At 42.6% G+C, this 25707-nt stretch overlaps 4 protein-coding genes across 6 annotated transcripts; 2 read left to right on the top strand and 2 right to left on the bottom strand.

Annotated features, from left to right (window-relative positions):
- LOC8054214 lies at window positions 76-10095 on the bottom strand. 2 transcript variants are annotated; one of them, XM_002465613.2, is made up of 9 exons: window positions 9512-10095; window positions 8622-8810; window positions 8014-8106; window positions 7657-7839; window positions 7472-7574; window positions 7207-7392; window positions 3591-6016; window positions 1675-2291; window positions 76-845 (listed from the first exon to the last, which is right to left on the bottom strand). In XM_002465613.2, the coding sequence occupies exons 1-9, from the start codon at window positions 9710-9712 to the stop codon at window positions 842-844; spliced, it is 4002 nt and encodes a 1333-aa protein (XP_002465658.1). In that variant the 5' UTR covers window positions 9713-10095; the 3' UTR covers window positions 76-841. The 2 variants fall into 2 exon arrangements, with proteins under 2 accessions (XP_002465658.1, XP_021302163.1); XM_021446488.1 differs by having other exon boundaries at window positions 1675-2288.
- Window positions 12732-13506, top strand: LOC110431807. The gene is made up of 2 exons (XM_021451431.1): window positions 12732-13091; window positions 13221-13506. Exons 1-2 carry the CDS (start codon window positions 12841-12843, stop codon window positions 13360-13362), a joined length of 393 nt encoding a protein of 130 aa, XP_021307106.1. The 5' UTR covers window positions 12732-12840; the 3' UTR covers window positions 13363-13506.
- On the top strand, window positions 14728-17523 carry LOC8081845. Its single transcript, XM_002468254.2, has 2 exons — window positions 14728-15038; window positions 16523-17523. Exon 2 carries the CDS (start codon window positions 16543-16545, stop codon window positions 17326-17328), a length of 786 nt encoding a protein of 261 aa, XP_002468299.1. The 5' UTR covers window positions 14728-15038; window positions 16523-16542; the 3' UTR covers window positions 17329-17523.
- On the bottom strand, window positions 18927-25281 carry LOC8054213 (T-complex protein 1 subunit gamma). 2 transcript variants are annotated; one of them, XM_021448711.1, is made up of 15 exons: window positions 25136-25276; window positions 25007-25107; window positions 24744-24805; window positions 24456-24528; window positions 23718-23785; window positions 23446-23515; window positions 22569-22637; window positions 22397-22468; window positions 22175-22248; window positions 21363-21640; window positions 20870-21254; window positions 20380-20505; window positions 20081-20185; window positions 19491-19565; window positions 18927-19412 (listed from the first exon to the last, which is right to left on the bottom strand). In XM_021448711.1, the coding sequence occupies exons 2-15, from the start codon at window positions 25035-25037 to the stop codon at window positions 19224-19226; spliced, it is 1677 nt and encodes a 558-aa protein (XP_021304386.1). In that variant the 5' UTR covers window positions 25038-25107; window positions 25136-25276; the 3' UTR covers window positions 18927-19223. The 2 variants fall into 2 exon arrangements, with proteins under 2 accessions (XP_021304386.1, XP_002465657.1); XM_002465612.2 differs by having other exon boundaries at window positions 25007-25281.

Below are 25707 nucleotides of genomic sequence, written 5' to 3'. Positions count from 1 at the left end.
AAGTGTACTGCTGTAACGTAAAACTGTAGCTCTGCAGGACTGAATGGCGGACTCAGTTCTGGAATAACAATCATAGACGAAACAACCGTGGAAACAATTCATGCATCACAATGCCCAGGCAGAGAAACATGCGGACATCCAACACACAGTACACATGGAATGGAACCGAGGAAGATTGACATGGATAACTTTTTACTCGTGCCTTGAGTATTCTGGAGTCATCCCTCGCTTCAGCACGAGAATTTGTTTCCTACGATTCACTTAACTCATAGTGCATCTAAGTGAATAGTTTGCTGTGTTACATGAGCTTAATCCTACCTAAAAATGGTACGGCGATTTCATTATTAGCTTTCACTTACACACCCCCAGACACATTAAAACCCAAAGCATTCCAGATTGTTTCCGATGCAGCAATGCTTGTTCCTGCTCCATCCAAACTAATACTGTTATTATCCTTGACACAATTCATTAATGAGACAGGCTGTAACACAGTTCATCCTTGTTCATAATCTTCAGTTCAATTCTGACTTCTGTGATGATATTCTGGGTTTGATGGTTCCATGATTTGTAGTTGTTTTGATTCCAGGAATCACCATTGTGACTGGTAAAACAACCTGCCGGTAATTGATGCCTCTTTTGACGGTATTAACAATTCAGTGCTTCTGAGAGATCATAAAGCACCAAGAAGCCAGCTAGGGCATATACTTTTTTTTTGTGGCTGCTGATGGCCCAACCATCTGCACCCATGCAGGATATGATCACGAGGGGTGGAACAAAATATTGCTATCGCAAGGTTTCAATGCCAGAAACCAAGTGATCAAGCCATCATACGAAGACTCAACTACCTTCAAAGCAAACAGAAACACAAATTTCAGCACAACAAATGGTGCTAAATACTTGCAGGTAAATACATAAATCAACTCACAGAAGCAAGCTGCATAAATGATGGCAACCATAATCCCTGATCTGGTATTTGATGTGGGTATGCGCTAGTTTGTACCATTGGAACTAGATACCAGGATCCAATTTAGTAATTACTGCAAACAGCTATGGGTGTCGGTTCAACACACTTTGTTTTGTGCATACTTTGGACTTCTTGTAGGCCACAGACAACCAAAAATGAGCACACATTGATAATGTATGCAAATGAGGTTACTGGCCATTATCACCAACGTGACAAAGTAACCATGAGAGAATGACCATTCTCATTAAACTCTGAAACACCCACTGAGGAATGAAAAATAAAATGATTTGGAATTTTTGTTCTGTGGCTTCAATATACTATTTATCCTTTTTTTTATATCAACATGAAATATGAAGCAGCCTATCTCTTCAATCCCTGCTTGCCAAATCTAATTTGCACATGGCTGCATGTTCATGTGCCAGATTCTTGAACGCGTGAGAATTTAACAAATTTGAATTTTCAGCGATCCATCATTGTCTGTCAATTTTAGCTATAGGTCAAGTAACTTACTATTATTCTTTAGTAAAAGAAGTTAACTTACTATTGACAACTGTTGTAATGCATTCATTCTGCTAATATAGATGAAAGCATGATGAGTTTTTTTTTACAGATAACATAAAGTTTTGTTACATATTCATGATGTGATTTTTTCAGACTGCTCGTAGTGAAACATTGAAAATAGAACAGTGATAAATAATAACAAGTATTACCGACGATGCTGAGGTGAGGATGGTTGATCAGGAGATGAATGAGAGGAACCACCCCTATACGGACCACGTCTTTGCCCATAAAACCCATTAGGCATTACTTGGCGTGTCGACCTTGGTATGTCATCACCATCTGCTGCAGGAAGTGGCCCAAGAGATCCAAATTCAATTGGTTCAGATGAGGAAGCACCATGATTTGAGCCTTGTTCATAAGAGTACACCATAAAAAATGGTGGTCCTGGAGGGCCAGATAAAGCACCGGCACCATTTGAAGACGTAGATGGTTGTGTATAAACCCCATGCGCTGTGTTTCCTAGTTTGCGCATAGAGCTTGTGGATCCAAAAGGTTGCCCCTGCACAAGATACTGAGAGCTTGCCTCATGCCGGTACGAGTCATTTCTATAAGTACGCCGTTGTCTATCAGACTGGCTCTCATCAGTGACATGTCTATCAGACCTCATGCCAGACCTCTCTGACTGGCTACGTCCATAGCCACGGTTTGGATTCCGTTGTTTTGAGTTTATCCAGCTTCCCTCCTTATCACTATAATCACCCCTGTCACCATTATAACCTCCTCTGTAGTTTCTTGAATTTGAGTGCCGGTCCCTAAAAGGAACCTTCTGAACAGAAGCCATAAAATTGACAGCTTAGTATTCCACAGTCCAGACTATCAATTTCATAAATCATTGCTTAAAATAAATCTATCTCTTGCAAAACATGGAAATCAAAGTGCCATGACCCAAAATGAACAGAATGTAGACCTACCATAAGAAAACCTACATCACACATAATCCAGTAATATACCTTAAATTCTTAATGGTTTGCAAGGCCTAGGTTGGCCTTAAAGAAGCTCCAACCTAAATGCCGCAAAGTTACTGTGCTATGATTTCATGCTGTTGGTGGGTAACACATGGCTTTCAAGTTGATTAAAGACCATTTAAAGAAAGAAGGCTTAGTTGGAAAGAAAGGGTGTTTTTGGCGAAACTCAGTAATTCTAGTAAAGTTCATCCAGGGTGCATCCTTCTTTAGTGCTCAGAAGCACCAAAACTACTGGTGCATGGTTACAGGATAATGACATAGCTGGTTCTGGCAAAACTGCTCCTAGCACACACAACTTCAGCATGATGATTTTGGATAATGTTATTAAAACAAGCTAGGACTAGCACAGACCAATTTCACCAATAAGCAACTCAAAGCTAGCAAGCCGATACAAAACTCCTTGTGTCTAGACTGGGCCTCAAACTCTAAGATACTCATGCCGAGATAAAGGGAATCTTCACATCCATTTGGCAGGTAGACTCATAAATCTTATTAGTTATTAGCAAGTTAACACTTTGAATTTTACCAAACTGACAGAATCCAACAGAACTATGAATAGTTACAATCTCGGGTTGAGCAATTGAATCATCTAAAGGGGCATTTGCAGGTTTGAATTGATGAGACAAATCCTAAAATTCAGTAAAAAGAAAATAGAGAAGGGTGGAAACAAATTTGAAATGGATGGGATGACCAAGACCCATCCAATCACATTTTCAATGAGTCAATTATTTCCCAGCCTCTAGATAAACATGGACCTTACAGTCCTCCCGTTCTATGTAACAAGATATACGCTAAATTTATTTCTGATGGTGTAATCTTTTTGAACTAGATTGTTAAAGAACAACAGGGCATGGATGGCCAGCAATCTCAAGCTCATGACAGCTGTGCAACAAGCTGGAATGAGTCTGAAGTTTAGAAAGCAAAGTTTGATATAAGTACATTGATAGCGTTAATGTTCTCAGCTAACCACGTATTAAAATTGCAATACTGTAATAATACAATAAAGGATCGAGCTTGTTCAGTTTTTTTCCACAATATATTATTACTAACAGGCTCTCTATGCATGATACAAGAGACTGAAAGAAATATTAGGTTCTTACAGGATTTGGCAAGTAGGTTCCCGTGCCTCCACGGTATCTGGGTGCATCTTCACCATAGTGCTGAATAACACCAGTTCTTTCTGTAGTCGGTTGTACAGGCATCACAGGAAATACTCGTTGACCGCCCACCATTTGTGGCCAGTTAACATTTGGTGCAGCTGGTCTTCCAGGCCCATCCCATGGTGCATGGCCCTGTAAATACATTGGCGGCACCGGAACAGGGTATAGAACAGGACCCATGGGACGAGGATTCTGGCAGAGTCGCCCATACTGTAAATTATGCCAATGGCTGACAAAATCACTATTCAAGATGTCAGGCTTGTGTTCACCAGATGGCTCAGTCATAGAACTGGATGATACTGTTGAGGTAGCACTAGAATCTTGTTGGTGAACATCATTAAGTGAACCAAAAAATTGACCTACAGTATTGGCAGGAAGCTGATCAATTCCTTCGTTTCTCTCAAACTGGGGACCAGAACCATCGCTATTCCCTGGAACAAATGGGAGCACAACAAAAGGAACTGGTGGACCTGTTTGAACAAAAGTAAGTCCAGAGCTATCACCTTGCCTATGCTGTGGTGATCCAATAAGAAAAGGTGCAAACACTGGATTTGGCATGCCAATTTGTGATGGATCAAAATCATTTGGTACTTGACTAGTTCTTGATTGTGCTGAAAAAGAATCAGACCCTGTTACTATCTCAGAAGCTTCAGTGATGATTGGTACCACTGTCCCATTTCTGGGGCCATCATTAACTTCAGCTGGGAGATGCTCTGCAGTATTTCCCATCTGCCACCCAGTCTTGCCATGTGTGGTCGTGGCAGGTGCCGCAAAGGCAGATCTTTTTCCCCATTTTTCTCTTGGTGGTTTTGTTGTATTTACAGTCATTTCATCCCATGAACTCGAATCCATAGTTTTGCCTTTGGATGAACTGGCATGTGAAGAAAGAACATTCACATAACCACTCCTCTTAGAGTAATCTACAGCAGCTTCTCTACTTGTATGGTTTGGGAACATGCCAGTATAAGTTTCATCATCTACACCATTATTCTCAACTGTAAATTTCATCTGCCTTTCCAAGGGAGCACCTGGTACGCCATTAGGCAAAGAGGAATGTTCTTTGCCATCAATACCATAGATGTGAGGATCTCTTGCTTCAGGATCAAACTGTCTAGAAAACCCAACACCATACTCTTGCCATGTTTTGCCAGCATCATGGGTCACATCTGATGTATTAGGCTTTTCAGTCTCAGTACCGTCCTCAATGTTTGGTGCAAAATTTGGATTGTGTATGTAATGGGCCATAGGAGGTGGAACAAATCCATGCAGGAACTGCATATTGGGCAACCATGGTGTCCCAATTAAGTTAGCTGGTGGAACCCCAGCCAAATGCTTTTGTGAAAAAGTTGTTGGAGCCAGTAAAGGGGGATGTGCTACGGACATATGAGAAGGTATTTGCATTGGTAATTGAATCTGTCCATTGAATCCATGCAACTTCACGGATTCCATTAAATTAACCAGAACTTGTTCGTCATGGTGCATATCCGATGATTCAGAAACAGAAGGGAGTTCTTCATTCATCACAAAACCATTATCATCACGATAGCTGCTTGAAACACTATTCGAGTCAGAAGCTGCCATTGCACTAGGGTGAGATGAACTGTTCAAGGAAGACACTGATTCATCCTGTGAAGACTTAGTGCTGTGGTTGCTAGACACTTCTGGAACCAAGATGTTTCTTCTGCTGCTGTGATCAACACCCAAAGATTTTTCCATACCAACTGCATTATTCCGCCTTCCACGAAACCCTTCAGCAGAAGAGTCTGTGAGTTCAGGACTTGATCGGGTTCTTGCAAATCTAGACCTGTTCTGCCCATTTCTGTCATTGACAAAGAGACCATTTGGCACTCTCTTATCCCTTTCACTTTGCATCAATCCAGCTGAGTTATTTCTTTCAAGCTGTTCAGAGACCTTAGCATTGCCTTGTGGTGTATAGTTTTTTTGGTGCTGAACATGAGTAACTGAAGGATTAACCGCTCTAGGCAGATTATGATAATGTATGTCACTTTTGTGAACTGGTTGAGAAGGATCAGTATACATGTGACCAACTTCAGTGAGATTATCTTGATTCGGACGAAGATTATCCTGATTAGCATGAAGCTTAGGATTTTCAACCTTTTTCTTGAATGCTGTTACACTTCTCTGGCTGCTTGAGCTTGACACTACAGAAGGAACAACCTTCAGAGGCCGCACATCAACTAGACTTGGGGTAGGCACATCGGGACGACTGCCACTCCCATGTCTTATCCATGTATTTGTGAAGAACTGGTTTAATTCAGCAATTAAGTCTTCTTTTGGACATTCAAGTAACTTTCCAAGCCTTTTCGCCCCGTACGCAAAAGCACTGCGTATTCTAAAGAAATTTCCTGCAAAACCAAAACTTTTCACTGAACACATCTTCTTAAGAGACAGGACATAATTAGCAACAAATGGATAAGAAAACAAAGTAATGACAAGAGTTCTTTTCCGAGTAAAGAGCACAAGGAAGAATTGTCATATTTAAGTATTAAACAATCAAAGTATGTTGCCCTTAATTAGCATACTCAAAAGGTCGATACATGTAAGAGTGAATATGTGTGACATCAAAAAACTGCTCAAGGAGAATCTATTTCGGGTCACATTCTTACAAAATGTTGTCAGTATTGACATAAATTGTAACAAACCCAAAATAAAGTAAGTTCACCTAGTTGCTGTTTAAGGCCAGTTTGGATCTCTTACCAATAAGACAAGAAATTTCTAGTAATGAAATCTACCAGGGAGGGATGCATGAAGATTAAAATTGCTGGCTCAGCAGAGATTATTTAGGCCAAAAGATTTTGTCAAGTTGGCACTAACAAGATTGGATCACAACATTCAAATTATATACTCACATAATGATTAACATGCAACAGAGGACTGATGAGAACATATAGCTTCGACATGAGGCTGCTATTTTGTTGAAGTACCAGACATCTTAACATAGCTAGATAGACCAGAATAGACCAGACAACAAAGTAAACTATAACGACAGAGGACCTGTTACAGCATAAGAAAAGAATGAAATTCTTATTGCCAGTATTAGGTTGATTTGCTAGAAAATTCATCCATATGCATATATCTGGAGAACAGTGACATTCGACCAGGACACAAACTAGAATAAGTTACAATTATGTGGACTTTTGAGTTTTGACCAAATACTTCTGCTAACAGAAAATGCGCCATAACGAGTTGAACTGATTAAACCTCAAAATATAGTTTCTTAATTAAGCCAACAATCAAACAGCAACTGTGACAGCAAAAGAATACTGCCACAAAATTCCCCATACAAAAGAAGCAAAAAAAACTGGAACAGCAAAACATTGAGATAGCAAACTAGCAATCAACTACCACATATACAGTGCATGACATAGTCGTCTAGCATTACAAATACCACAGAATCACAGTAAAAATCATTAAATCAAAAGCAGCACACCATCATTTGTATGGAAATAAGTGAAGCCAAACTACCAAAGAACATTTACTCTGTTCAATTCACCAGTAAAGTAAATCTTAAAGCATGTTCCTACTTCGTAGTTACCTTTACTGACACTTCTTCCAAGATTGTTGTTTGCACGTAAAGGATCAATAACATTAAAATGTTTTGAAACAAATGGTTGACCCTGGTTCTCCTGGGTGCGAGGCACAACTCCATATGCAGAACTACAAGTATCCAGGAAGGACTTGTTCAGCAACAATTCACCACTGTCCATCCGTGGGGGTTCCGCTGCATGATGTAACATGAATGATCAAAACGTCCATGTCTCAATGAAGCATTGGTCTATCAAAACAAAGCTATAAATTACCAGTCATATCTGGAAGTGAACTAATCGGAACAGGGCCCCACAAGCTCAAACAAAATTTCTCCCAATCAAAGTTGCTGAAAAATTCTAAGAAGCGGTACAACACCTGCAAATGCACAAATAGAAAATAAGCACTGGTTTCATGTCAGGACTCAGGATACGTATAAAAGACGAGAAAGTAAAGTCACCTCAAGAGGTCCGGTGAAAGAGTTGTTGAATATATGAAATATGTACAGAACAAGTGTCTCCAATGCATAAGTAGATATAAGACCATGGTGAGCTCCGAGAATACGACTCTCATAGAAACACCATGCTTTTATCAATATGATACTCCTCTTGAATAAATGGTTTCGGCTGATCAAGTTGTCAATCTATTAAAATGCAGAATCATTAGAAGGAAATATAGGCAGAAAATCAATCATATTTCAACAGCCGAACCAAGCCAACATAATTTTTTTACAGGATTATAAGATATAAGTGGTTAAGCTTCAAGCACATGCTCTGTACATACAAATTTAAGCTGGATTTGGAAAGTAAGAACACACCTCTTCAAGAAAACATAGTGTGCATAGTCCACCGACTTGATTAAATGAGATGTCAACGACAATGTTTTCAACAAGACACTTTATAATCTTGACCTGTACATGAAACATGAGAGAATGACACAAATGTATGGAAAAATATGTATATAAGTGGCAAATCCTTAAATATGGTATATTCCCTGAAAGAAGACAAGGGAAAGGAGCAAGAAAAAAGGATATCAGATGCATTTTTTTTGTACGAAGAACTAAGGCTGATGCTAGAAGTGTCTTCAAAAACATAATCCTCCTAAAATTTAATAGTATATGAGCATAGCGATTTTGCCCACACTACATTCTGCAAAGAACTGTATTAAAGGAGTGACGGACAAATACAAAACTGAAGTTTAACTTAGATATTTTGTTACTTTAATGTTCTGTACAGATTCATATGGCACAGCATGCAATAGGCAACTTATGGAAATAACTTCAACACAATCAACAAGTCGTAAGCCATGAGCCCATGTTGCTAATTTAAACTCTATTATAGGTACACATTTAGCAGAGGCGTAACCTCATATTGAGCTTATTTGATGCTTATACAGCAACTAAAAGAGATATCACAGGAAAAATACCTCTGCCTGAATATACTGGACTTCTTTTACATGAAATTCAGCATTTTCATTCTTCTCTTCACGCTCCAATGCATCCCGGACAAGATTTGCCCAAATCTCCTTTAATTCTTCACTATTACTAAAAGCAGTGACATCAATGTCACCATCGGGTAAGTAAGTCTTGAGAGGGACCGACCCAAAGGTAAAAACCTGCAGAGAGGAAGAGACCAATTCTCTGTGAAGCATATAAAGTCAACTGGATAACTGGATGCTGAAGATAAGAGTAGAAACGTCCAAAATGCTAGTGAAAAAATCCCCCGACAAACAAACAAGTCTATTTCAATCATCAAAGAAGCATGAAGTAAGGTAAAAGTGGTATCCCTAGCACCTCCTAGCAAGGAAATAAATAGCTGGCTATAGGAGCCAGATAGACAGCCACATATCGCTATTGATTTATAACTATTAAACAGGATTTCCATACACCTCATGTCACAGGATGACAGGAATGTGTATAAAGAGGGGAATACAGTTCAACTATACGCTATATCCAGGATCTCTCTTCATGCTCACTTCCCAGTCATCCCCGTTGTATGAAAGCTTCATGCTTCTAAACAAGTATCAGATCCGAAGCATTGGTGACAAGTGACCAGAGGCCCTCTGGAACCATAAGCCACCATCTCCAACGAGCACTCTATCCAGAGTAAGCTTCGGTTGCTCAGACAGACATTTGAATAACAAACAGAAAGTAAAACATCGATTATTACGCTAGCCAGTTCTAAAGTAGCAGTCTCATCCAAGCATCCACACAGCAGTCCTCGCCGCCATCTAAGAGCGTTCTACTTCAGACAGATGCTAATCTCCACTGCTACCTGTGGTGGGCAATCGGACCACTTGGTAAGCAGGTACCCTACCTGGCAGGAGAGGCAGTTCATGATGAGCCGCTGCACGTAGTGGTACACGGCCAGCCTCCGCCCCTCGGAGTACGCGTTGGGCTGGATGCGCGCGATCAACTCCGCCGTGCGGTCCTCCGCGACCGCCCAGCGCTCGGGGTCGAGCCGCCGCGTCACCCCGGCGGACGCACTGGGCAGGAGCCCGTTGGGCACCATCCCCATGCGCGCGCCAACCAATGCACCCTCCTCCGCCTGGCGGACCCAAAACCCTAGTCCCCGACACCAGCGGCAGCCGACGGCAGAGCACCCCCGCAGCAGCGGGCTACAGCGGCGACGGGTGGCTAAGAGCTCGGAGCAGCCGCCCTCGGCACGAATCGAGCCAGGCCGGTGGAGCCCCAGGAGGGGGTCGGGCGGAAAACCTAGCGCGAGCGATGGATCGATGCGGTTGTGGGGATGAGTAAGCGGCGGCGGCGGCGATGAGGAAGGGAGTGGTCGGCGTGAGGAGAGGAGGGGAAGACAAGGGGAGGGTTGTGTTGGGGAGGGGGAGGAGACGTGCGGTTCGGGTCGGTGTTTGGTTTGGGCCGTGCCGCCGTGGGGATGCGCCGGGCAAACGTCTCAAACACTTCGATGTGCCGTGGCCGCGTGGGGCCTTTTTGGGTTCGAGCGGGAGCATCCGCCGTGCTAGTGCTACGCGGTAGGGACGGACTTGCTAGATGCGCGTGGAATGGGGGTTTTGGATTGGAATTCTTTCGGAAATTTGCGTGTAGAGTCAGGAGTATAGTCAGTCCTCGTAGAAATTGAAACTTTTAAATGGACTAACAGATTCAGCTGATAATTTTAAACGAAAGCTGCTAGATCTAAATTTCTAACTGGATATAGAAGGAGGTTAACGATGATAATAGCATCATATATGATGAAGTGTTAAAAGTTGTCACACGTATTACTGACACGAGCACGATCAGCTATCATAGACAATTGAAAATGATCAGCTCGCTAAAGATCTAGATCGATTTTTGTGTCATCCATTAGCATATATACGTAAAACAAACAAAAAATCATAGGATCTAATAATCTTGTGATCGGTTCACATTAAAACAACACTTTGGTAGGCGTGGATAAACAGCATGTTTCTACCTTTAGTGGGCATTCATCTTTGAGAATATTTACACCACCTATCTATATATATTACCCTCTAACCAAAACCAAAAGCTTTATTTGTCTCGCGTATTTTTAAAATAAGTGCTACACAGCCATGTATTCATGGTGTACGTGCCATCTAAACTAAAGCATTTATTTTGTCTCACGCATATTTTAAGAACTAGTACTACATAGCCACGTCCTAAAATGGGTTGCTACTAAACGACACTTGTTTTTGGTTTCGTCGAGCTTGAAACGTATTGACATTGAATCTATAACTGAACGTAATTCAACTCATGTTTTCTGAATGTTGTCATAGGTTTCGTACTGCAAGATGACAAGATTCACCATTGGTGCCACGCAATGGCTTCATTACGAGAAACACATTATTTTTAGACCAAAGACAACAACACACACGCTTTATAGAGCGGCCTACCACTTGTATAGAAACACATCTTAAGGGTGTGCACGCCATCTATCTATCACCTTTTAAATCTAGTGGACCGTTTTGAAATGGAGGATTGGTAAAGGATTTTTAAATGATTCAGCTCTTTTTGAAAACTTTTTCTCTACACCCCTTTGGTTCACATGAAAGATTAGGAAAGATTTCATGCAATTGCACTCCTATGACTTCTAGTGGACCGTTTTGAAATGGAGGATTGGTAAAGGATTTTTAAATGATTCAGCTCTTTTTGGAAACTTTTTCTCTACACCCCTTTGGTTCACATGAAAGTTTAGGAAAGATTTCATGCAATTGCACTCCTATGACTTGATTCCACATGAAAACAAGAGGCCAGACCTCTAAAAATTTTTAGCACGAAACATAAACTTCTCGCGCACACCATTCACTTCAATCCGAGGTGTGCTTTATGTGATTGGTGATAAATTTAAAATTAGAAGCATTAGGAACATTTGTTTTCCCTCTGATACTGCCAAAGGATCTCTCATATTTTTTTCTTGTGAGTTTAGTTTATATATTTCATAAACATGGCACCTAAATTCTTGTATTTTTCATATTCCACTTTTTTCTGTTTCAATAATTTATTCTTAATTAGTGCCCTACTAAAAGGCACATTAAAGGGTACAATGTTGAATACTTCGGCTATCGTTACATGTTTTTTGCAAACTATACTGATCAAGTTCAAAAACTTACTGCTTAAGGGTTGATTCTCTAATAAGGTATCTTCTCAAAATCTAATTTGAGAACCATCTCTTAAGTTGAGCCTCACCGAATTTAAAAAATAGCCCTTTGGGCATGAACAATGCTGTAGAGCAACATTAACCTTAAGCATGTGGGCAATAACTATGGTAAACTGCACAATGGTATGAACAGATAAGGTGGATTCTAACTCTTAGTAAAAGAAAATTGTTTTTTCTGACCTCTCGTTCATCCAAGCTTTTTTACTCAACCGTCTAGGCTTTCTTTAAGAAGAGAGAGACATTCATATTTTTTTAACATCTTGCGGTCCACCGTAAGCTTGCGGTGCACCTCAAAGGATCTTTGCATGTGGCGCAGGGCCATAATGACTAGTGCTTATTATTGTAACTATATTTACTGCTTTTACCTTTTTCACTGCATTGTAGATGTCCTAAGCTCATCCAAAAGTGATAATCCTAAGTTTTGTTGTTGGAAATGTGTTTAAGTTGTATGTATTTATTTCGTAATAATTCATATCATATTCATCTTCTTTATGAAGTTTATATAACCATTTACTGAGAATGCACTTGTTCTGTACATCTAGACTTGCTAATTTCTTTATGTTAGGTTGTTTTTTCTTCTCTTTCAAATGTAGCGGCGGCAGTAGCACGCTACCGCAACTGCATTTCGCTGTAGCAGGCTACCGCAACTGCTACTCTGATTCTCCGAATGTAGCCGAACACTCAAACAAATTCGAATCGGTCGAATTGGAGAATGTGACTTGCGGTGGAACTTGCTCAAACTCACGGACAGCGAGGAGAAATCAACGCGGCTATAGTGTCTACTACTCTACTCTACCATTCGAAGTCTTTGGTGGTCAGCGACAAATGTCGAAGGACATTGGACAGTCATAGTTTGCCCGCACGGCGCTTTCGGCAGAGCTACAAAAGTGTGTGCAAGCCTTTCGTTGGCTTTGCTGCTAACACACGTGTGGTCGAGAACCAACGAGCGATAAAAAAAAAGGCCAGACTCAGCCGCTCAAACAGCGCACGCCGCCCGGCGCCAGCTGAACGGCATGCTGCGTCTGCACGCCGGCGCCAGCACCGTTGCTTGCGCTCCCGCCACGCCGCTGCCGCGCCAGGTCACGCCCCGGCGGGCAGCGCGCGGGCGCCGTCTCGGGCCGTGCAGCGCGAAGAAGAAGAAGAATGCAGCGAGCGAGGACGAGGACGAGGACGACCGGCGGGCGGGAGGCGGCGGCGTGCTCTCCAGGACCGTGCTGCTGCGGGCCGGCGTCGCGCTCTTCGCCCTCGGCTTCGTCGACGCCGGGTGAGCTTCCACGCGCACGCACGCACGCCGTCGGTGGTTGGTTGCATTTGCATTGCGCCGTGCCATCCCTGCGTTTAGCCTGCTGCTCGGACCTTACAGTGGGTAGCTGCTGCTGCTGGTGCTCCGCAGGTACAGCGGCGACTGGTCTCGCATCGGCGCCATCTCCAAGGACACCGAGGAGCTGCTCAAGCTGGGCGCCTACGCCGTCGTGCCGCTCTCTATGGCCCTCGTGTTTTCGTTATCCGAAGATCACAGCGACCGTAAACCTTAGGATTTGAGAAAAGCGAAGAGTGTTGGATCGTTTTTCGTGTTCCGGAATATGCAGCTACATCGATGTATAATACTACAAGTCAGGTTTACCAGTTTCTTTTCTCTGAAGATAAAAAACGAATAAGAACTTCAGTATCATTGTCAATTGCTCTCCGGTTTGTCTGGGATCGGACCGAGGTGTGTTTAGATGGTCCATGGACGACGTTTCGTGCTTGACAGGAGAAGGGATCAACCATGCGTGCCGTGACGGCGCAGCCGTTGCTTGATCCGCGAGTACTTTCTTTCATAGGAATCTGCTGATCCTAGCATGCAGCGGCGGAGGGTGAACTAAAACATAGGGGGGCTAATTTGCCTAATCCTAATTATTAGATACACTGTTACTACAGTGATGAGCGCTTTTGATTTAAAAAAAAATGGATGAACAGCTTCCTCTCCCCATCCCACTTCGTCTCCGATTTGCATCTGGCTAGCTTCTGTATTTGCTTTTGCTGCTTTGATATAGCTGAGCACTCATCTGGTGCACCATCGCCTTGATGTTTTTGCATGTGCTGGTGCGCTGCCGTGCTGCCGCGCGATGTTTCTATCTGCACCAGCCTGCTGCAAAAGGTTCCAGACCGCGCTGAGCAGCCATCCATGGATGCGCAAGCTACTGTGTTTTTGGATCTGCGGTGTTCTGGTATTTCGACAGAGGTGAACAACGTTCAAATTTTACAGCAAGCAAGGGGGGCCGGAGCCCAGTATCGCTATCGCCTCCACTGGGCTCCGCCCGTGCTAGCTTGCATGGATCCTCTGTCAGGAAGCACCACGGGTCTGCAGCGTTTGCCGTTGCTCTCGTCTCCGTTTCGTTGTCTCGTCGTCACAACGCCCCCTCTTGGCTCTTGCAGCTGCGGGTCGCGGCAGAGATCTCGTTTGAGGTCGCTATACCACGCTCTTCGCGCGCTGACGTCAATGGTCCGCCCATTAGCGGGATCCTTTACATGATTCCGGGGATGACATTTTCTAATGGCAGATTAGTAATGAATGATACGGATGTACTACGCCAGCCTATTTAATAATATTTTTCTCTCATAAATAATCAGCAAACAAACAAGCTCTATAACTGTACAAGAGGATATTTGATTGAAGCTGCTCTTCGTTGTATTTGACAATTAGTATCTAATTATGGACTAATTAAGTTTAAAAGATTCATTGTACAAATTATTCTCTAGATATATTTTTATAGTTTTATAAATAATCTATATTTAGTACTTTATGTACGTGTCGTTTTAAAAAAAACCACCAAACGAATATGATGTGACCCATGTCACCCGCCACTTTGTTTCCTCCATCGATCTACAACTACAAGTACTGTACAACAGGAGGCGCTTCGTCCAAGCCGTCCAAAGGAGGGTGCGAGCGGCCCAGATCTTGCACACGGCACGCCCGCACGGCAAGACTCTGCGTCTTCTCTCTTCTGCCGCAGGGGCCTGGGCCTTCTTCCTCCTCTTCCGCCCCTCCACTGCTCCTTCTCTCGCCTCTGCCTCTTGACCTCTCCATCGTTCGACCTCGCAACGCGGCAAGTAGGGGGTGCGGCGGTCTTCACCGAGATGACCACCATCGTGATCACCGTAGGCGATCTCCCGCGACACTTCCCCCTCTCCGTGCTTTGCTAGACAGAGAGATCCGGGTTCTTCCTTGGTAAGCCGCCGCCGCCGCCGCCTCCTTCCCCTAATACTCTTGTGGCCTGCCTGATTCGCGTCCCAATTCCTGCCCGCGCTTACATACTTGTTGGCAACTTCTGGTTACTGGGACGGGACGCATGGCTCGTGCTCGAGCTGAATTGTCAATCATGGATTAATGGCATTCGGATATCCGATGGTTGTACTTGTATCCGAAACGTTCGTCTCAAGGGAGTGGGTGCCTTGTGCAGATGAAAGGGAGGGGAATGGATGTGAAAATATCAAAATAGTGGTTAGGTTAGGGTTGGTTCACGTTTTGGTAAACTGCTGATAATTGTCATTTTGGGGGCAACCGGTAGACACAGTAATTTTGTGTGATACATATGTTGGGACCTCATGTTCACGGGGTGCACCGTGCACCAAAACAGGCTAGGGATCGTTCATTTACAAATACTAGTCCTGTCGATCACGATAACTGGGAGTTGCAAGAGGATAGAGCATAGAATAATCCTACTCGTCTAGCTGGGCTGCGGGGTTGATTATGAGGTTTTATCTGGGAATTGGTGCATCCTCATTACCTGTTACCTAAGCCTATCTCTTTGTTGAAGTTGTCTTAAGAAAACCTGTTGAAGGGATATGCTCTGGATGCTATATGATGACGAACATATCATCTGTTGCAATGTTGCACTTTTGCAAGTCTGTTGAATGACAAATCACATCCTATTTTAGGATTGCTGTTTTTGTTCTGACTTGGATGAATTAAAAACAACCCAATTTTGGTTTCTGTGCATCTATAAGCAAGTAAATTCACAATCCTGAAATTTGTCATTCTACATTTCAAAGATGGGTGCAGTACACTCCTCCAGTTGTAGCCTTCTAGGATTTGTTACTTCTTCCAATCCATACGCCTGTGTATCCAATGCGCTCTTGTTCCAACTCAACCTGGTCATATGGTCCCTTCTTAATTATAATGCCATGGGGGTGGTTCTTCCCCCACCGGTCGGTTTTTGGGGTGGTTCTTCCCCCACTGGTTGGTTGTTTCTTAATTGGCCATTGGGGCATGGGATATTGTTGCCTTCTTTTGAAGAAGAAAAGGCTACCGACCACAGACGAATGTTTTTTCCCAATTCACGTGCAGTTTGAGTAATTGTCAATGCATCAGGATGCTGTATTGTTGTTTCTTTGCATGACCTAGGCCAGTTCTGTATTTTCATCAGAATTTTTTCCTAATCCTTCAAGAACTAGACCTAACTACCTGACTCGTGGCGATTCATTGTGTAGACATCTGGTTGATGTATAGTTTACCATTTTGAACCTGTTAAGTTTCAGAATTTTTTTTCTGTATTTAAGCTTTCTTTGTCTTTACAACTCAGACTTTGTGCCTAATACTTGTCTCATGCATAATATATAGTGGATTTTGTGGTCAACCATACAGGAGCCAGTCATATCTTTACCCCCAAGTGTTGATTGCATTCTATCAAATACTGAAGATTGTTTTCTCAGGTTTGCTAGGTGAGGACATCATGTGGAGCTTTGCATCAAATGCCATAGCTGGAAGCCTTAAGAAAAAGGGACAACCCTCAAAATGCAGCATATCCAATCCAGATTGTTCTGATGATGAAGTTTCTTCATGTACCAGCAGAGAGGAAGGCCTTGATTGTCCAATATGTTGGGAATCCTTCAACCTTGTGGAGAATGTTCCCTATGTCTTGTGGTGTGGCCACACAATGTGCAAAAACTGCATCCTTGGTCTTCACTGGGCAGTTGTCAAGTTTCCGTCCCTTCCTATCCAGCTGCCTTTGTTCATCTCATGCCCCTGGTGCAACCTGTTGTCTTTCCGTCTGGTTTACAAGGGCAACCTCAGGTTCCCACGCAAGAACTACTTTCTGCTCTGGATGGTTGAGAGCATGAATGGTGAGAGAGCGAAATTCCATTCCTCTAATCATGAAGAGCACCATTCCTCATGGCATTCAAGTGCCGGCACAAATTCCAGTCATCAACACCGAAGAAATGCTACTGTACGATCAGAGAGCTCTTCTGCCAGAGAAACAAGTGTCGTCGGTAACATTTTCCACACTGACAACATTAGTGCTTCTCTGCAGAAGCTTATGGTATGCTTCATGCAGCTGACAGCCAAGTTTCCACTCGTGATAATCTTCCTGCTGATAGTCCTTTATGCTGTCCCTGCAAGTGCTGCTGTTCTGGTCCTGTATGCCCTTGTCACGTTTTTGTTTGCACTGCCCTCATTTTTGATCCTCTACTTTGCTTATCCCAGCTTGGATTGGCTTGTCAGAGAGATCTTCGCTTAATTCGTGTTGTCTGAAAATGTCAGCGCAGTTCGTGAGGCTGTGACACATATATTATGTATTTCATGGCCACCTGCCCTCGTGGGCCCTGTATAGTTTCTACTGATTTTCTGTCCTTCCCTGTCCTTCTAAGCACCCTATTTATGTTGTAGCTATCTATTTATTAAAAATGCTCTGCAATGCTTTTATTTGTGGTTCTATGTTTGCTTGTTTCCTGGTTCTGGTTGAAAAACCTGTGTTCCATGAAATGTAATCATTCAAAATCTTTACTCGCTGTATAAGAATGAACTTGTAATGCTGATGCAACGAAATGTTTGTAGATGAAGTAAAATTATGCAAGCAATTTAACTTCAGGTGTTTGCTGGGTAGTCTCCACTTCAGATGTACAACACAGCATTCTCCACTTCAGCGGGAGTGATGGGCACGATGCGCTTATGCACGGGATTGACACTGATCTTTTCCGTTTTATTGAGCTGGGATTGGCTCCGACCTTATATCGCCATTGAAAAGTGCAAATGTCAAAAAAGGAAACAGACCTGGGAGTAGAAAATTTCCCTATCTACAAAAACAAAAACATCTTAGAATTTTGAAAGAAAGAGATGATAAATATCTTTTACCGAGTCATCAAGTTTTACGAATCACTTATAGCACAAACTCGCTTAATAATGAGTCATCAAGTGCCTTCTATCCGGTCACCCGAAGTTGTAAACTTGTAACGGTATAACTAGTTCAGATCTATGGGTGGTTGGCACGGCTTCTCCTTAACAGCTAAGTTTTGCAAAAAAAAAATTAGATTCCTTGTCACATCGAATCTTGCTGATAATATAAATAAAAGAAATAACTAATTACACAGTTTACCTATAATTTACGAGATGAATTTTTTGAGCCTAATTAGTTCATAATTAGATTATATTTATCAAATGCAAATAAAAATGCTAATGTGTCCATTTTCCCAAATATTTTAAAACTAAACAAGGCCTTATTTAAAAATGGCTCCTGCAGAACAATATTTGGCAGGACTCCTCTAGAGAAGTTGCAAGAGAGGACACCTCTTGAGGAGTTAGACTATCTCGAACAGATAGGCGACGCATTCATCATTTTGCGTCCCTACAGAGAAAGAGTCCCGAACCCAAATGCCATGCCTTTCCAACAGTGCAGACGTAAAAAGCTCGCAACGCCGCCCTGCCACCCACCTCGCCGCCCGCGCCAAACCCATTGCCATGGCTACCGCGCCAGGCCCACCGCGTACGCGCGCCTCCACTCAGCAGCGGCCGCGGCCACGAGCTCCTCATCCCCGCCGCCGACGAGCACACAGCGGATCTCTCCTACAACCGCGGATCTTGCCGATGCCTCCAACCTCGATGCCGACCCCCACGCCAACGACCACCTCCGCAAGATTCCGACACCAGCGGTGCAAGGAAGTGGCGCTGCCCACCTCGACGGCCCCCGTTGGCGGCGTGGCATCCGTGGACCATGCCATCTCTGACCACCTGTGCCTCCACGCTCCAGTCCGATGCAAAATGCCTTCTCCATGTTTTTCTCTCATAACAAATCGGCATAAGCATCAGCCGCAAAAACGATTTGCCGAACTGGTCAGGTCATGAGAAACGACAGCATTACCAAGTACAAAGTAGATTTGCGGCATACAACAGGCAAAGGTAGTTAGCCATAAAGACTAGTTTCACTGCTTGTCTGTCGTCCATCAGTCCAAAGCAAAATGAGCAGCAACAACACTTCAAAACCTGGATCCCAAAACCCTCGGACCACTCATCAAACTATAGAAAACTAGGTACATCTTTAAGTTAAGGCTAACCACCAACACTCAAACAAATAACTCTGCTCTGCGTGCTATTCTGGTACTAGTAAATAACTTTGACAGTGCAGGTTCATCACAGCCTCTACTCTGGGATCATCTGCTCATTGTCAGCATCGCCCTCAGTTTCAATTTGGGGTTGCTTTGGAGCTGAGGCTCCAGGGGCCTGCTTCTTCTTGATACCGCTAACAATGTCATCGATTCTCAAAAGCATGCAAGCGGCCTCAATTGCTGTCTTGAACGTCTGCGCTTTAACGCTGTAGGAATCCCAGATCTAAAATGGACAACAATGTGGTTAGCCATGCAAACAAACATTGGTCAAACTTACATCTGTGTAAATAAAGAGAAATACCTTTCGCTCTTTCATATCAACAATATCACCACTCCTTCCATCAATGCCAACCCACGCATTTTCACCATTAGCATGCTGATGCAAGGAAAAAAACATACATGTACGTAACTCAGGTTTTAAGGTTGTTTGCTGGTAGTAAAAAAAGATTGACCTTACAAGGGCCCTGTCTGGAAGAGTATAATTCTAGGAACTTAGGATATAACAAACTAAATCACATGGAATTATGTCACAATAGCCCATATCCACAGGGAATTGGATGAAATTTTTTATTTTGCACCCCCCCACCCGAATAGTTTCTGGCTCCTCCCCTCTGCTAAATAGGGCCCCTCCTCCCCTCTGCTAAATAGGGCCCAAGTGCAGTAATTCAAAATAGTGTTCAAGATAAATTTGCATTCAATAAGTTCCCAAGCATTTTCAAGGTGCAGTTTAAATTGAATTTCTGCACTAGGAGAACCCACAACACTCTCTATCCCAATTGCCAACCTTTCCTAAATGCCAAGTTTATGATGCTTTTGGTAGAATACATTTACCAGTACCACTTCCATAAAGGGACAAGTTCACAGAAACATAAATAGTTTTGGGATTATTACCTTTCCCTGAAGTTGTGTCATTATCCTAATAACATTCAAACCACAATTTTGGGCCAAAGTCCTTGGAATTGCCTCAAATGCTAGAGCAGCAGCTTCATAGGGCCACTGGCATAAACAAAAAAACAAAATCAATCAGGAATTGCACATCAAAGAATGGTGCAATAATCCACTCAGCACAATAACATCACATTTACAAAGCATATGTGGTCACAAGCTTACAGAATTAAGCACTATTGCACTAAGCATCCACATAAATATAGCTTAATCAACTGTTAGTATCAACAGTAACAAAACAATACCTTTTCCACGCCTTCAACTGAAGAACTCTTTTGCTTCAGTGTCGCTGATACAGTCAGCTCTGTAGCACCACCTCCAGGAAGGAGTTTTGGATTTTTCAAAATGTTTCTTGCAACGGACATGGCATCCTGCATTGAAAACATAGAGACTATTAGCCTAAACTTGGACATGCTTTGAGGGAAATGAGTGTTCATTACAGGTAGTTGGGTTCCTAATAAAATTAGAATATTTGTATATGTAGTTACAGTAAAAGAGTTAACAAGGAAAATTAAAACAGGAGAGGACCAAAGATCCAATGCTAATCAGATATGCATGTTGCTTAGATGGTCAAAAGGATTCTACTGGCCTTCAAAGAAACAAAATGCTGGAATTCGAATTTGCAGGGAATGGCTAGCTGAGATTATATTAAGCCTGCCAACTAATAAAATAAAGATTTCTAGAATTATTTTTGCAAGGAGTACAGATACATGGAAATGGGAAGGGAAGAAATACCTGCAGGTTTCTCTCAACTTCATTCAATACATCCTTGCTTGCTCCCCTCAACAGAACAGTACATGCCTTGGGATCTTTACAGTCAACAATAAAGGCAAAGAATTCATCACCTATCTTCTTGACCTCAAACAGGCCAGCTCCTGTTCCCACATCAGATTCTTGGAGCTCCTCAGGCCTGTTCACTATAACTGCTCCACAAGCTTTAGCAATCCTGTTGTTGTCAGTTTTCCTAAGTCTACGGATTGCACTAACACCAGCTTTGCTTAAATAATGGATAGCGAGATCACTGAGCCCTTTCTCTGTGATGACTAAATCAGGCTTGAATTTTAGAATTTGAGCGCACAGGTTCTTTATGTATTCTTCCTCCATCTCTAGCAGAACCTGCCTGCAATAAAGTTTGCCACATAATGTACCTTAGAATTCTACCAAATTACGAAAACTATGCATGCATTGAAATTCAGTAAGATCATTGTGGTACATGGACATCTCTTACCAATCTTCTTCCTTCATTAACTCAGCGTTGGTCTGATTTTCTCCTTTCTTATACTCAACAGGGCAGTCCAAGAGGATGATACGGGGGTTAACTATCTTTCTCCTCATTTTTCCAGGAGCTACAACATCCTTATTGATCATAACTCCTTTAAGGACTCTAGAATCCTCCAACTGACCACCAGGTACCTTTTCAACTTTAATGTATTTCTTGATATCAACTTCACGCATACCCTGACCAAGGTCAACACCTGCTGTTGTAGTAGCATCAATAGCAAGGTCCTGAATACAGAACATGAGTTATCAAATAAGTAAAAACCAAGGTTGGATAGGTAGTACTCCGCACTCCCCCGAAGCCCACCCCAATTCAAACTTATTTAATCATTTTGGCATTCTCCTAAGTCAAGCTCCTCTAACTTTGAACAAGTTCTTACGAAAACATATTACTATCCACAAGTTCTAATAAATGCACTATCAAATCACATTTCGTGGAGAATATAATGATGTACTCCCTCTGTTCCAATTTATAGGCTGTTTTGGCTTTTCTAGATACACAACTTTTGCTAAGTATCGAGATATATCATATATCTATGTGCACAGCAAAAGCTATGTACCTAGAAAAGCCAAAACAACCTATAATTTGGGACAGAGGGTGGTAATAAATTGATATTGTAGATGTTGGGCTATTTGTTTTTTCTTTTTTTTGTAAACTTGGTCAAAGTAAAAGAAGTTTGACTTAGGACAAAGCCAAAGTGAACTATAATTTGGATGGGATCAATGAATGGACTAAGTTCCACATGGAGAAAAGATGCTTACAGCAATAAGGTCACCAAACTGGCCAGTGAATTTTGTACCAATAGAGCTCTTCACAAGGCCTAGCATTGCCCCACCTGCATTAATGGTATATTCGGTGACATCAGTCTAATTTTTTTAACACGTGGTGCATGCAAGAGGAAAGAGCTAATTCCTTTAAGCACAAATGTTCCATTGACAAAGTGCCAGGATCCAGTGCAAAATATATGTTCACTGTAAACTTACGGTCATTCACATCAACAGGCATTGCAATTTTGTCAAGTACAGCAATAGCATCATCAAGCGCTTTGGTGTATGCTGAAGATGAGAAAATACAAGTTTCAGAAGAGAAGAGATCAAGAAAAAAAAAACAGGTATTACTCTAGTAAATGCAGTACTGAGCACAAAGGAATCTTACCTCGGCAAATAACAGTTGGATGGTAGTTCTTGTCAATGAATGCCTGTGCAACGTGTAGCATCTCTCCAGCTAGAAAAGAAATGAAAAGGTGTATTGTGAACTAATAAGAGGACAAAAATAAAGTAAAAATGTTTGTCTAAGTTGGTGTTGTAAAGGAAATATCTGATCTTATGGAAATCCTTAAGAATGTACAACCACTTAACTAGAATCAATGTATCAAATGTGATATAGAGATCATGGTTTTTTTAGGCGTTGTGGCATCCTGTGGCGCTGGGGCTATGCCTCGATGCCTAGGCACCTTCTAGGTGACGCCTAAGCCATATGGCACAACTAAAACCTTGTGTCATCAATAGGGTCTGAAACTAGTCATTTGTCTTGTATCCATCTTGCTAGAATGATGGTCTGAAACAGCCTGTCATTTTAGTAAGGTTTGATAGTGTCTCATGATCTGTTTCCCCTCTCACTTATACTGGTTTGGTCACAAACATTTGTATTCCATTAGACAATTAATGGAAATGGGGCTGGCCTCAAGACAGAAAACAATAATTGTGGCATCCTGTGACACCCAGCACCTGGGGTGCCTTGACGCCTATGCGACACCTCCAAAACCATGGTAGAGATTATCTAGCATTTTATCAGTAGGCGTCAAATTTGCACAGCAAAGCCGTTTGTTCTTAACATGCTTATGAGAAATACTAGTTGTGGTAGATAGTAACAGCCAACTGCTAAGCTCGACTAGAAACAGATTCAACAGTTGCACCATAATTAGATGATACTATAAATAGCACTGCTTTAGTTTGATGCAAATAAATTGCAATGTTGTTGTTCGTAGTAGCCATCAGTTTCCCCAAAACAAATGTCACAAAAATATGCATACCTAGAACAATGACAGATGTAGTGCCATCACCAACTTCTTCATCCTGTGTACGACTTAGTTCAATCATAGACTGCACATTGACACAACCACAATTAGGTACATGGGACTCGCAACATGAATCATAGACTGCACAAGCACACAAATACAATTAGGTATATATATGGGTCTCACAACACAAATTCATCCATCGTACAGGAAAAAAAATGTGATGGTTGACTGATAATTTCGTCAGCAGGCTTTCACAGCTGAGCAACCAACATAATTTGGCATACCTTGGCAGCAGGGTGTGCGATGTCTATTTCCCTCAAAATAGCATTCCCATCATTAGTAACCACAATACCTGAAGAGAAGTATCCAAAACATAATAAAACACTGTACAGACTCAAAAGAGGCAATACATACACGATTGTGATGCAATAACAAATAGTGCAATTGATGTTATTTCTCACATAAAAGGATATACATGTTCAGTGGCAACTGAAAAGGGAGAGGGGGGATTAAATATTACACCATAGTATTGATACATTTAATTTCTAAATAGTCACTCTATACAAGCATTGGTATAGGGATATACCACATCCTCATGCGTTACTCTGTAAATCATTTCGCAGTCAAACATTGCATTAACCCACAAATAATGTATGTTCATTTTACATCAATATTCACAGTAAACCAGAAGTCTAGCGAAGTTCATACAGAGGATACTATCATCATTAAATATATGTAGTCAAAAATATTTTAATAGAAGAACTGTAAACTGAAACATTGGCAATATCAAGCATCATAGAGGCAACACCTTAATTAGCAATTCACATTACAGGGCAGTTTAATCTTAGCTCTGACAAAAAGGATATTTGCACATGTCCAACTCCATATGGCAACCAAGCATAACAAGATGAGTTGTTAAGCATAACACACCCCACAATCAAGTATGCAAAATTCATCATTTGTTACCAGCCATCAAAGTTATTCAATACAATGCATAGACTACAAGGAAGCGTTTGGCATACCTCCACCAGCATCCAGAAGCATTTTCAGCATGGATCTGGGACCCAATGTAGTGCGTATGATGTCAGCAACAGCCTGTGAAAAAAAAATTATTGAACAGTGAACTACAGTCAAATGGCTAACTGCAACCTTCTTGGCGGTGGATCAATGGTTCAACATGAGCAGATCAATGGTTCAACTACAAAATGTACTGCTCCACAGTACCACTGAATTAATCGAACATTCTACTGCATTCTTAGAGGCCAAGGAACAACTAAAGCGAACGAGCGGAGCAGCTTGATAATCCGTACCTTGGCCGCCTGGATGTTGGCTTGGTGAACCTTCGCGCCAGACTCCCGCTTCAGCGAGTCCTCTGCTCAGACCAAACCACAAACCGAAACAGATTGAGACAAATTTCACAGAAACACGCAAGGGATGAGAAGGGATCAGACAGGATTGAGCCCTAGAAATCGAAACAAAGCAAATCGTGGGGTGCCAAAGACGGGATCAGCAGATCACGGGCGATAAAACGACGGCGCGCACGCCATAAGGGGGGCGGATTGGAGCCACTTACTCAGCACGAGGACCGGGGCGTGAAGCGCCATGGTGAAGTGGAGGCAGCGGCGTTTGGGAGCGAGCGGAGAGGAGAAGAGGGTGGCTGCTAGACCCGGCAAGATGGAGCACGCTGCAGTGCAGGCAGCAGACTAGACGCCGTGCGGCGATACGAATATGGCGTGCGAGCGGAGTCCGCCGGCCCTCGCCTTCGACGCAGCAATGTCCCAGGAGGCCAGCAAGAGAAGCGGAGCAGTCCGCAGTGGTGAAGCTAGCGGCGGCGGCGGCTTGTGTGTTTAGGGTTGGGAAGTGAAGACATTTTAGGGCCGGTTGCAGATGGGCCTTAGACGGGCCTTCGCTTGAATTCACCTTGCGTCCGCTCGCCTTTACGACGCGTAACGGGGTGGGTTAACGGGGAACGGGGACGGGGACGGGGACGGGGAGCAGATCGAGAACCATCCCCACCCATCCGGGATCCGGCCATCCCCATCCCCATGATCCCCGACAGATACCATGAGCTAGAAAATACTAGCCTGCCCTGTGTCCCATGCCAAATTCTAGAAAATTTAGAAGTTGTGCAAATAAAAAATGCATAGTGCACATATGACTTTTTTCTTCCAAGTAGGAGTAATTGCTCACGAAGATGTGACGTACAACAATATCAACAGCTACAGCACTAAAAAATTATTCAGGAGATGACGAGATGCCATTATAATCTGAACC

The sequence above is a fragment of the Sorghum bicolor genome, chromosome 1 (assembly GCF_000003195.3).
Source record: "Sorghum bicolor cultivar BTx623 chromosome 1, Sorghum_bicolor_NCBIv3, whole genome shotgun sequence".
NCBI lineage: Eukaryota > Viridiplantae > Streptophyta > Magnoliopsida > Poales > Poaceae > Sorghum > Sorghum bicolor.
This window is presented reverse-complemented; position numbering and strand designations above follow the sequence as displayed.